The sequence below is a fragment of the Dermacentor albipictus genome, chromosome 4 (assembly GCF_038994185.2).
Source record: "Dermacentor albipictus isolate Rhodes 1998 colony chromosome 4, USDA_Dalb.pri_finalv2, whole genome shotgun sequence".
Lineage (NCBI taxonomy): Eukaryota > Metazoa > Arthropoda > Arachnida > Ixodida > Ixodidae > Dermacentor > Dermacentor albipictus.
Genome location: NC_091824.1, coordinates 63,148,431 through 63,161,822, shown reverse-complemented (window position 1 = coordinate 63,161,822; position 13,392 = coordinate 63,148,431). Strand labels below are relative to the sequence as shown.

The following is a 13,392-nucleotide window of genomic DNA, read 5'->3' as shown; positions in this document are numbered from 1 at the left end:
CTCGAAAGAAAGAGCTTCCCTGCTAGTTGAACTGTGACTGGGCAAGGGTGAACAAGTGTGCTGTTTATACCTTTTTTTTTTATTCGAAAGCAATGAAGAGCCTTTCTGCCAATAAACTGTTCGGTCGTAGACGAATGTTAAAAAATTTCCAACATCAAATTCTTGAATAGAGTACACTATTTAATTTTCACTGAACATTTGGATATTCGCACGCACTCAGGATAATTTGGTAAAACAGTTTCCATATGTATTCCTTTTTTTTTTATTGTCAAGTTTCTAAACTGTGATGTGGCGCGCCTCGTTCACCATAAGGCTTTTCCTTTTCCTTTACTTTGTTTACTTCAAGTGATGCCAGCTGCCGCCAATTGTAAGCATTAATGCCAGGGCGCACAATGGGCTGGTAGAAAAAGAAAAAGCAAGAACAAGGCAACCAACAAACAAACAAACAGAAAAGGACACGTAGAATGGAATAACAAGCTTTCGTGAAAAATTTTATTCGCTATGTACAAAACTTCGCCACCACTGAGAGGGACGAGGTGCATATACATACACATCGAGCGTGGGTCATCAAAAAAGCATTTTTTTACTCCTTCCGAAGGCTTCGCGGATGCGTTTTTACAAGGGTCCCGCCCTCGGGTCACCGGTATGATGGACACGGCCCGTTTTAAAGCAATTTGGCCCCATTATGCTTGCATCATTATTCTATTCCTTACGGACTAATGAGACCGTAACGGATACTCAAACGCGAACAGCAAGGTTAGGCTTTTTCTTGTATATAGTCGGCGTCAAAAGTCTGTGGACCGTGGAACCCGAGAAAAGGTTGAATATTTCGGCAGCCTGTCATTCAAGTTTCTAGCCTGCATTCCGGTCACACACTACTCGGAAAGTCAGTGTTTTCTCAGATCCCGCGGTTTGTAAAATTTTGGTGGCGACTGTATGTTTAAGAGTAACGCAGATTATCCGCAGCTGCAACTGAACAAAAAGTGAAAAAAAATGAAGGGTCAGCCATATCCTCCAGAGTTTCTTACAAAAATCACTAGAGAGAAATCTGGCGCTGCATCACGTCGAACCCAGTGATTAACTACCGTGAGAAAGGTGCGCAGCTCACGGATTTGTCTATGATTTGGCATGGCCTCGCTGAAGTGAAAATTGTGACTTCGTTTATTGTTGTTGTTGTTTTCTTGCGCTATGTTGTGTGCTAGTCGTACAACATTCCTTTAGAGCAATGTTGTTTTTTTTTACGTTGACGAATACTTTATTCTGTTCTGTTTTTTAGTATAAAACAGAATAGTACAGAATAGTACAGAAAATAGTACAGAATACTTTATTGTGTACTGTTTCAACCGTAAAGGTTAGTTTCCGCATTTCCGTGTATGTGTCCCTCCAGGTATGGATGTCCTTTGAGCAGCGACAGTCACCATGGTCGATTGTCTTAGATTTTTTAAATGGTTAGGTTTTTAGTCGTAATGATAAAAAAACAATACGGTGGTGGAATTGAGAATGTACATGAGGTCAATCATTATCACACAGCAAATGTGAGAGGATAATATTAGCTTTAAATAAAAGCACGAGAGCAGATAATTGAGCTAGTTGGTTAACATTCAAGGTTCGGGGCAGCGAAATTGACGAAGACGAAGACAAGGAGACACGTTCAGGGCCGCGTTTGGTTTGGTTGGTCTTTACGTATGGCTCGTACCCACTACGGTGGCTTGTGCAAGAATCAGATGCATTACAAGGATAATTAGTATGAAATAAATCTATAAAGAAACACTAAAGCGAACTTTTGATAAAATCTCAAGAAATTTAAGACAACATATGGTTTTAAGAATCTAACGTGAAAGTCGTCCTAATTCACACACAAGCTTCTCAACTGTTACGCCGACGTCCCTATGACAATGCCCTGGAGAGGAGGCACCAGAATACAGAGTATCACGAATGGCAAGGTTCAAATCAATATTTAAAATCTGATGCAATTTTTTTCCCGCAATCAACGAGAAACGAAGGAAGATAAAAAAATTATCTATCGCCGTGTTGGTCCTTTACCTTTCTTGGCCTCACGCTGCCCCCAACCATGAAGAAAGCAGAAGGCTGTCCGAAGCCAGAAGTACTAAGTTTAGACAAATCCTTGTGCTATCCATCATGCTGCGCATTGAGCGCTGTGATAGCAGCGTGTGCAGCGACTGTAGCGCCAGGTTTTCCTGTAGTAATTTTTGCATGGAGCTCTATTTGCGACAAACCATCGCAGGGATCAGCTTCGGGAGACCCTGCGATTTGCCGCATTACACTTTTGAAACGACCATGAGCAGTCTGACTCGGACTGCAGTCCCTCAAATAAAGCTTTCTCTCTTTTCGCACAGCGGTCATATTGGATTTTGAAACCAACCACGCTGGCATATTTAGCCTATATCTCAACGTGGGCTGAACATGTCAGCGTGGCAAGTATTCTGGGCTTCGTTCAGTAATGTCACGCCCGCTCTCCTTTATTCATGATCCCATTTTGCTCGATTATCCTGGTCAATTGCCACTGGTCCACGGTAGTGCAGCCACTGAGAAACGTGCTGTTGTCCAGGTGCTCGTATGATATGGGTCATGTTTCGCCTTATACGGCGACGGGTTCGCATTTGTTGAATGAGTTCTGATGACGCAAAAGTTTCCTGTTTTTTTGTAGCAACTTACTTTCCCGTTCGATGGCTGCAGCCGGACCGAAAACTGAAGTCACATTCTGAAAAGTCTTGGCCATTTACGCTTGGACACCAACTCAAAATAGAGGACTTTGCGCGTTCCGAACAAGGCTCACGGCCACGAGAAACACCGCAGCGAAAACCGCCGGCTCAAAAAAACGCAAACGTCACAAACGTCGTCTTCGGCACCAATGCGGCAAGCACAGGTAATCTGCCAGCAAATGGCCCGCGCGTTGACCGCATGCACTGGCGTGAGGCGAACGTTCAGACTTATTGGAATGATGCTTCTAAGACTTCAGCCGAACGCGATGTCCAAAGCTTAAACAAGGTATACGGATCAATAGACAGTCCTAACCTGCCCGTATGGTAAACACACCGCGGTTTACGGAATACCGCTGGCTTGAAAGGCTGTAAAAGCGTTTTTAACAACGCTTTGTATTTTTCTTGAATAACAAAGCGTGAGAGACGTTATATTTTTTTCTGTTTTACGCTAGCCTCGTCAAAATAAGAGCCACTTTACATTATTGGATATTTATGGCATAAAGTAAGGTTGCATGGCATGACCGTTTCATGGATATGTCGATGCGTTTTTTTATCTTTTTTTGCCAGCAGCTAATGAGCACAGAGCCCGTCAATGTAATAACAGCTACATGCCTGTGCCCTCTGCTTGAAGTGAACGTCACACGATGGCACGACCAGTGCTTGCTGTCACGTCCACGACTGCGATATTCCGTAAACAACATTACGTCATACGGACAGGCTGAAACTCTCTAATGCCGAAGTAGAAGCGCGCCCGACGAAGCTTCAAAGCGGGACTAGAATGCACATATCTATAACGCGGTATAAAGCGTACCGATGACGAAATACTATCTCTCTTTCCCTCGTGGTTAGCTCCCTGCAAAGGTATTGTGTACAAAAATAAAAAAACAACATTTAACTGCTCTAACATTTGAGTTCGATGGCATGCTGTCCCGCTGAATCGACACTCTTGTTTTCGTAGAACTAACAATGCAGGTGGCACTCAGCATATTAAAGATTAAAGAATAAAGCGTTTTTAAGAAAACAGTTTCTGTGCATCTTGAGGTCCAATGCTTGTTCACCCTTACACCAGCGACCAATGTTCTTCATTCCGAAAGGTAATTAACTACTGCCCTATGGAGCCTTATGGTCCAACAAATGAAATAAATGAAACTGATAGTGTGAACATTTGCTCCAATTTTTTTAAAGTAGTTCCTGTAGAGTATTTGCAGTCTTCCACAACGTCTTTTAGATGTTTACGTGCCCCTATGGGGTGACAGGGACGCTCCGGCCTGCAAAAGGATGGCAGACCTTCCATCCCAGGACTTCCCGCGAATTGTAGCTGGCCCTTTTCTATGGTTTCATTTGGAGACACTCAAGCTGTTGAAAGACATTTGTCACCGATCCTATCCAGAGGTGCAAGCAACGGGACAGCATGTCATACCTTCTTTCAACGCGCGCGACGCAAAACGTAAAAAAAGAAAACAAAAAACAAAGCACTCGGCTCGACAAGGCACACGCCGCTAGCTCAGCAGCAGCGGCTCGATCCAGCCGCGCACCATGCTGCCGACGTCGACGCTGCGATCGAGCACGAAGGCGTGCCGGAAGCCCCGGTCGCAGAGGCGCACGTCCGCCTCGGGAAACGTCCGGCGCAGGTCGTCGTAGTACTCGACGGGGCTCCAGTGGTCGTTCCGGCCGTAGTACACGACCAGCTTGTCCGCGTGCCGCCCGATGGTGGCGTCGTCTCGCTCGCGCACCTTCTGTATGATGTCGCGCGTGAACACGAAGCAGGCCATGAGGCACTCGGGCCGGAAGTAGTTCTGCGCGCCGTTCAGCGACGTGCGGTGCGGCGTGGTGCACGCGGTGGCGATGTAGATGTAGAAGCGGATGAGCAAGTTCTGCACGGAGCGCGGCAGCAGCCGCAGGGCGGACAGCGTGGCCACCGTCAGCGGCCGCAGGTAGGTGATCAGGGGGTTGATGAGGCCCACGCGCGGGCACGCGTCCAGGCTCTCGATGGCGGGGAACAGCAGGAACGCCTTGCACACCTGCGAACACGACAGTCGGGGCCACCGAACCACGTGCGATAAAAGGCTCGTTGGTAGGCACATCACTTTCGGGCAGTTGGAACGCACACATCGCGCAAGGTGAATCGAACAAACAGTAGGAAACCTTCAGGTTTACTAAAGGCCAGACACTCGTAAGTTCGACTAAGTGAGGGAAACATTTTTGAAAAAAAGAAGGATTTCCCATTCACTAAGTGCAAACAACGTGAAACGATATGAGAGTGTAATTGCTGCAATAAGGAGGAAACAGAGTAAAGACCAAAAGGGCGTGTCGCCCGTGCCGTAGTTAGTGCTCTTAACTGTGCATCTACTAGCGACATTTGTATCCTTTGCTTAGCCCCAGCTGGACCAAGAACACGTTCTTCTAAAGCAGGCTTCGTTTAGCCACGCACGAGGGGACTATTGTAGGCCACTTATCAGAAACTTAATTCTAGCGTAGCTTGAATGTATTTCTTGCTCGCGAAATGAGATAGCATGTTCGCAATGTACGGGCGCGGAATGTTGTACACCCGCGCACTACTTTCACAACCGTCACTACCTGTAAGAACAGAGAACACACGATAATAGAGAGAAGCCACCGGACTGCTTACTTCCCCCCAAAACCTTTGCTTGCATAATTGCCCTCTAAGCCATATGATTCTTTGCAGTGAACTATACCGTTATATGGTTCGTCCGCTCACGCGACCTCTGAAGATATTCGTCTCACGAATGAAAACATACGCTCTTCTCAAGAGGGCACACCATACACAGACGCATGCATTATACCGGTGAATATATGTACGCCTGCGCGACCGCGGTTATGTTCATGCTAGTTATGACCGGCAGTGCCTGGGACTCGGGTCTTGGTTGGTTGGGGCCGACGCGAATGCACATCTCATTAGCCCATTTGTGTATACATACGGCCGCCCCAGATCACGAAATTTGTGTTCAGGATCAACTACTACTCAACCAGGATTCTGCCAATGGCCAACAGAAAACGGATCAAGCTTGATCATGTATTAGTGGAAGCTCTTGGGCCAGTTGGCGCATGATTAACTTGAAAAATGGGGTACCAGCGAAACACAAAGGACGCACTCGCAAGGAAAAGGCGTGAGACACGGACGGACGCTGGACTGTCAACTTTATGAACTTTCAACTGTCAGATGAAAGTCCAGCGTCCGACCGTGTATAACGCATTTTCCTTGTGTGCGCGTCCTTTGTGTTTCGCTGGTACTCAATTTTTCAAGTTGATCATGCACTTATGAGGAATGACACACACGCACGGTTAAGGGGTCGGCCTCGCGGTACGGAGGTTGTAGGCGCGCTAATGGAGCAGCACCTCGAGCGGTGCTTCGTCTTCTCTGTCGTCTCTGAAAGACGACGGTGCAGGTGCAAAAAGAAAGTATGTGCATAAAACAAATAAATAGGGCCTGTGGCACTTCTAGTACCGCGTTATATATATAGGCCTGGCAGAGGGCTTTCGCGTACGAGTGGGCTGGAAAGCTCAGAGAGGGGAATCTCGAGTTGGAGAAATAGCTCCGGCATCAACGCAAAGGCAAGTGCATAGAGTACAGCTTATGGAGAGAGCGTTGAACGACGCCCTTTAATTTCTACAGAAAACAAATTCACAGTCATCAGACTCCCGCATAATTTGGCAGTTACTTTCATACTACCGCTCCTTCGCTTTAGGGTAAAACTCGATAATACCTCCCACCCCGCTTTTCTTTTTTTTTTTCGCACCCCGAACAGAATTTATGAAAATCGGGTAAAACTACATTTAGACCCGAAGTTTGCAATTTTATATATGATAATAATAAATGCAGGTGTTACAAAACTAATTGCCACTGCCAACCTTCTGTGAGCTAGTAGGCAAGATACGTTATATTATTAATAATATTAACATACTGAATATCGTATATGCCTTCATTCCTCTGAACACTCGAGCGAAAACAGGCGTTATGAAAATATAATATATTCAGCACCTACCGGCATCGAGTAAGCGAGAACTTTTTCGCTTTCTTTAGTAGCCGAGCTTATATGAATGTGATGCATTACATCTCACTTTCCGCACATCGCGTATGCAGGGTGCCCCAGGTAACTTTAGCGAAACTTTTAAAAAATATGCAAATAAAATGTCGCTGGACAGAATCAAAGTAAAGTTGTTTGCGTCGCTTGGAGATAATCAGATTATTTTTTGCATTCTGCTTAATTACATCATTAGTATTAGTAATTAATCAACTTGTCAAATGTTATACAGTGAAAGCTCGTTAATTCGAACTTCAATAATTCGAATTTATGGATAATTCGAACTGTACGATTTGGTCCTGCCAAGCTCCACAGAAGTCTATGTATAAAAAAGTCCGTTAATTCGAACGCGAGAAGGTTCCCTCACGGATAATTCGAACTACGCTCACCTGGCACACGGCCAGAGAAACGCGCCTACTGCCTACACACAAGGCTGTATTGCCTCCGAAACGGAAAGAACGGCGAGAGAAGGCAAAATCGGAAAAAAATCTAACCGACGCGGGGTCAGCCAAAAGGCGGCGGCGGCTGCCGCCTCTCCGTTCTACGTAACCTCCGTGACTTCTTGCCCGTTGCGAATCTCGGAGGCTTCGCAAATCTTGTACAGCTGCTAATGTTGCGCGGAGATGGCACGGCAAGCGCCAAAACACAGCGAATCAAGTACGTCGCAGCTGCGCTTGCAATCAAGAACCAACGAATCAGGGCCTTCGCCACCTTCACATGTTCAGCATCTTTGTCTCGGCAGTCTTCGTCGGTTGTGCACCTCTGTTTTCAGCTTAGGAGGTATCGGCCGTCGCGATTCATTGTGATGGTGTTAAGCCTCGGCTAACGTTCGTTTCGGTGGACATCGGTGGTGTGGCACAGTCGGACCCAGAACTTCGACATGAAGATGGCGTGTACCCGCGGCACACGCCATCACTTTCTGACACGCCAAATTTCTGACATGCCCTACTGCTTCCAAATCGCAGTGTACTGTTGATCTCCTTCACTTTCGTTAGTTCGAACTTTCGTTAATTCGAACTGAAGCGGCTTCCCCTTGCGGTTCGAATTAACGAGCTTTTACTGTAGCTATAAGAAAAGTGTAAATGAGAAAATTGTATAACAACATGAAAAACTCTTGATACAGCTATATGTTGATCAACATGTGCTACATAAATGTTTTTAAGCATGAAAGAAGCCCGCGAATACACGAAAAACTACCGCACGACTGACCGCTCGAGACTCCCACCCTCCCACTTCCCCTCCCCCCAGGTTGGGCACAGAAATACTGAAAGCAAGATAATGGGCCCATAATTCTTGAGATCTTTAACATCTCCCTTCTAATGGATTAGCCTAATGTTGGCATTCTTCCAGCTCTCTGGTACACTTGAAGTCGCGAGGCATCGCGTATAAAAGGTCCCGAGCATTTCAAGCATGATATGCCCTCCATCTTTGATTACATCGAATGTTATTCCGTTTTTTTTTTTTCCTGTCGCAATTACACCGATCATGTCTTACAAGGCCCTTCTAACTTTATCGCTAGTTACAGAAGGAGCCTCTGTATCCTGTTCGTCATTACTTCGAATGAAGGTAGCGTGGCTACTCCTAGTACTGTACAGGCCAGTATAAATGTCTTCGGCTGATTTGACTATGTCATCGACAGTACTGAAGACGTTACCCTGCTTATCTTTCACTACATACATCTCGTACTGTCGTATGCTTAGTTATCTTCTCACTGATTTTATGCAGCGGCCATATTTTACTACTTCCTCAATCTTTCACGCGTTAAAACGTAATTTATGCCTTACATTATTGTTGCTGATCATGCAGTTTAACATTTGAGCGAGTTCTAGCTGATCTCTCCAGCTAGACTCTTTCATGTCTTGCCGTTGCTTTATTAGGTCCTTTGCTATTTGGGAGAGCTTAGCTACTGCAGGGTTGCATTGGTGGCTTACCTCACACTTCGATTGCTGCTTCTGAAATCCGCCTAGTTAAGAGTTTTATTCATTACCTCCATGTTATCTTCATTTTCCTGTTCTAAAGCTGCATATTTGTTTGCGAGAACCCGTCTGAATTAGTCTGATTTGCCCTTATTCTGTCTAAATTGGCCTGATTCTTCTTGACTAGTTTTACTCTTTCTCGCTTGAACTTGAGAGAAATGCTAGGCTTCACTAACCTATGGTCACTGCACTCTACCCTACCTATGGTGCTGAGATCGCAGAGATCGCAGACTATGCTGAGATCGGCAGAGAGTGTGAAATCTATTTCATTTCTTGCTTCTCCATTAGGGCTTAACCAGCAAAAGCGGTTTTTGTCGTGATCTCCCGCAGACTTCCGTTGCACGGATGCAAGAAAAATTATGGCATCACAAGACATAGTGGCATGTGTCTGGCCTACGCCTGCCCGCATAAGGCCGAACGGGTAGCCCTTTTAACCCGTTTGCTCCCTTCAAGGGAAGTGAACGCTGTTGCAGACTTTCACTACGCCTTATCTCACCACCTTGGCAGAAAATTTTGGTCGGTATCTCGGTAGTTTTCCTCAGGATGGTTCTCCATATCCTATGGTCACTTATAGTGTATCCTATGGTTACAAACAGGGAGCTCGCGATGTCACTGCGACGGAACGGTGGCGTCATCTGTCACCACCGCGGCGAAACACAGCGAAACACGCCGCACGGTGTCGGATGGCCCCACCGTTCCAGTCCAGAAAAATCGGTTCCTTTTGAGCTTTGTCGATAACAAATTACGATTGCCTTGTATTGGCGTTGCTTCGGACGGCATTCCCTCGCTCGTGCATCGACGCTCGACGCGTCAAATCTGTGACTCCGTTCACACATACAACACGCTTTAGCTTCACATGACTTCACTTTATGTTTCACTGGCGGGTGTGACAACCCTGCGCACATCTGTCAAGAGCGATGGCAAATAATTCAACGGAGCTGGAAGCTTCTGCGGCAGTACACCTTGGTCCAGGGTTGAAATAGTCCTTTCTTCCTTTTTCGTTCAAGTGCGAGCGTCGTTCGCCTAGTTCATTCTATGCAAGATATTAGCTTTTTGCCCGTGTGTAAAGCGTCCGTAACTTTTGTTGTCGTATTCATGCCTTAATGGCAATAATTGTGTCCATCACTATAGGTACGCCTTCACCCTCAGTAGCTCTTCCTCAGCGAAATATTTAAGAGTCCATAATCTTTCGCATCACGCCTCCCTTGCGCTCCGAGGCGCGTAGCATTGCGAACGCATGGGCTACGAACTTGACGGATGGCACAAATGGGCCTCTGTTTTACTGTTCGACGCAACAACCACGGCCTCAGACTCATCCAAATTCCAGGCAGTCTGCTCCATGCTGTTTGTGCGTCGACGAGACAGAGCGCTGTGTGTTGTGTTTACTTAGCTTTTATACATTGTCTATCTGTCACACTGCTTTTTATAGTTATGAGGCCGCCTCGAACTTCGATGGCCCTAGTGCCACCTTCGCTAAAGTAAAATATTCTGTGTGTACGTATACCCTAGTAGTCGGCAATTGTTAAGCAACTCACGTTGAGGTCCGGGGCCCTCTTGAGTATCTCGAGGACCATGTGGCACCCGATGGAGTGTCCGACCAGGATGAGCGGCGTCCCGCTCGGAATGTACTGCTTGATGAAGGCCATCTTGTGGCCGATCTGGCCGTCGCACGAGTACAGAGTCGGATGATCTGCGGGAAAAACAGCATATGTTTCCGATCAATCGACTTAGACTTTCACCGTCAGGCTTACAAGACAGTCATGTCTTGCAAAATAAGGACCGTACCATCACAGTGTGATCTAGGAGGACATTTGCAAGTGCGGTGAATTGTTGAAATATGAGCGTGCAGTAAGCTTTTATTTTCCAGATATTGTCAGCATATGTAAAGAAAGCCACCATCTAAGGGGTGAAAGACTTGCAACATTCACTCTTGATTTCACAGTGTTTTAAGAAAATCATAACACAGGCACAAATGCTCTTTCATAGCACAGGCATCATAGCACAATCATAGCACAGGCACAAATGCACAAATGCTCTTTCAGACAGAGCGAGAAAGTTAATCGCGATATGGTCAACATTAGAACTTCGTAAACTACCGAAGCGCACCGAACAAACACGCAATTACCTTCGGTCAAAATAACTTTAATTTCAGAGCAAACAAATCTATCCTATAGCTATATTATACATTTCCGACAGCGTACAATTAATGCGTTGAATTGCAACAACATGCCATATAAAAAGTCGATCGCTTTTTGCAAGCTCCAAGGTGTAGATCAGATAAAATCTCCTGGAATTTGTCTTATGTGCCACTGGCCTTACATTTACTTACATCAACGGCTAGCGAACCGGTGAAACCGTCAAATCGCAGTGAAAACTGCTGAGTCCTCACTGCCATTCGGGGATCACGGAAAACAGCGTGACGCTAAAGTACTTAAACGCTCTCTGAAATTGATTATTATATCATCGGTGCGTCAGTGCAATCAAGCTAACGTCAATTTCAGTCATCGTGTGCCACCGAAACTTCTCGAATTGCCAACCTTTGCCAGCGCTAAACCACACGGTGCATTCTGCACACGAATCGCGTGCGTCGGCATCAGCTTGGTGCACGTTTGCGGCACTAGCTGCACGACTTCTATGCAGTAGAGTCAGGAAACATCGTCGTACGCGCACGCACTCTTGCAAACTTATCAGCCAATCAGATTCCTGCACGGCGCATTTGGATCACTTTAATTTTGGAATCCTACGCAAGATACGCCACGGCCTGCCTGCCCCGGTTTTAAGGCTAACATGGTGGCAAATTCATTGATCAGCGCTTTCATCCACGGCTGGCCCGATTTTATTTCATTCATTTAATTTCATTTCGTTAAAGACCCCGTAGTAGGGGTATTACATAAGGAATTGGGATACAACATATACAAACAAGTGTTGTAATGCATTCAATTCTGCAAATAAAAAGTTTTTACATATTGGACAAATTGTGCAGAGCAGGTGACGGCAGCGACTTGATGAGGAAGGGCATTCCATTCTTTACGTGCTCAATAGAAAAACGAGGTTGAAAATGTATATGTGCGTGAATGTAGTTGTGCTACGTGCTGGGATGGCCAACGCGTCGGGACCGGCGCGTCGGGGGAGCAATGTATTGTGAGCGACTAACCGCCGAATAGGAAAACCTGTGGACGAGGGAGAAGGGGCAATGCGGCGATGAACGGATAGAAGCGATCAGGAAGAATCTTTTTTCAAGTATGATATGCTGACGTTGCAAGAGTATCTGAAATTAATATACCTGGAGGCGCGACTTCGAACTGCCTCGAGGGCATTGACGAGATATGCTCGATGCGGATCCCAGATGGCAGATGCGTAACCGAGTTTTGTTCTTACCAATGTTCTATAGGCTAACAATTTTACATGCAATGTAGCAAAGCGAAGGTGACGTCTTAGGAATCCTAATGTTTTGTTAGTCGACGAATAACATTAGTAACATGGGCGTTCCAGGTTAGGTCATTAGCCAAGCTTACACCTAAGTATTCGTAGGATTCTACTAATTCCACGGTGACGTTACCAATCCGATAAGAAAAGCGAGACGGGCGATGATTACGGGTAAATGAGACAAGTTTGCATTTATTAGAGCTGAGTGTCATCAGCCAAAGATCACAACATTCTTGCACCCGGTTAATGTCAAATTGAAGAGCTGTTTGGTCACTGATGGTATCGACTGCGCGGTAAATAACGCAGTCGTCGGCAAACATACGTATATGGCCGTACGCATGCAAGGGTAAGTCGTTATAGTAAATTAAGAAAATAAGGGGGCTAAGGACTAACCCCTGTGGTATGCCTGATGTGCCTTGTGCAACGTTATAAGCGTGGTTATTATGAGACATACTGCGAGCGGTTAGTTAAAAATTGTTCAAGCGAAAGAACAAATGATAAATGAAAGGCAGGGAGGTTAACTAGGACTGAGCCCGGTTGGGTACCCTACACTGGGGAAAGAGAAAGGGGGAAGGAAATATTAAAAGAAGAGAAAGTCCGCTGGGGATACCGATCAGTCACTCAGTCCGCATCACAGAAGGTGACTCAATCCAGTAGCTTTCAAATCTCGCAGCAGCGTTCTTGTAGCCTTTTGTTGCAGCGATATGCGAGGCCATGGTCCCAAGATATTATTCAAGGCTAACGGTTATCTAACTGATTTAGACTTGTGGTGATGCCAGGTCTTTCATTTTCTAAAGATGGGCAGTAGCTCACTACATGTTCTATCGTCTCTTCGACACCGCAGGCATGGCACTCGGCGCTATCAGCCATTCCAATCAAACACATATATGCATTGATGAATGCGACGCCTAAGCGTAAGCGGCACAGCATTGTTTCCCCTTTTGGCGGAAGCCCAGATAACAGAAGCAGTTCTATAGATGGGTCGAGGGGATGCAATCGATGTTGGGTAAATTCAGGCGCGTACCACTTCTCCAATATCATACGGTGCGCTAGCTTGCTTAAGTGTTGGGCTGCGTCAGTCCGCGATAAAGGTACAGAAACAAGGGTTGCTCCTTCATGTACTTTCTTAGCAGCTTCGCCAGCGAGGTCGTTGCCGGAAATACCACAATGATCCGGCAGCCACTGAAACACGAAGTCAAGTTCTTTCATGATCACATAGTGGTG

At 46.0% G+C, this 13,392-nt stretch overlaps 1 protein-coding gene across 1 annotated transcript in view; it reads right to left on the bottom strand.

Annotated features, from left to right (window-relative positions):
• Nucleotides 1-463: 463 nt before the first annotated feature.
• The window catches only part of LOC139059119 (lipid droplet-associated hydrolase-like), a 115,172-nt gene continuing 102,243 nt past the window's right edge, over nucleotides 464-13,392 (bottom strand). Inside the window, exons 3-4 of the mRNA XM_070537034.1 lie at nucleotides 10,278-10,432; nucleotides 464-4,744 (exon numbers count right to left, since the gene is read on the bottom strand). Coding sequence (XP_070393135.1) covers nucleotides 4,223-4,744; nucleotides 10,278-10,432 — 677 coding nt within the window. The 3' untranslated portion in view covers nucleotides 464-4,222. The remainder of the gene's footprint in view (nucleotides 4,745-10,277; nucleotides 10,433-13,392) is intronic.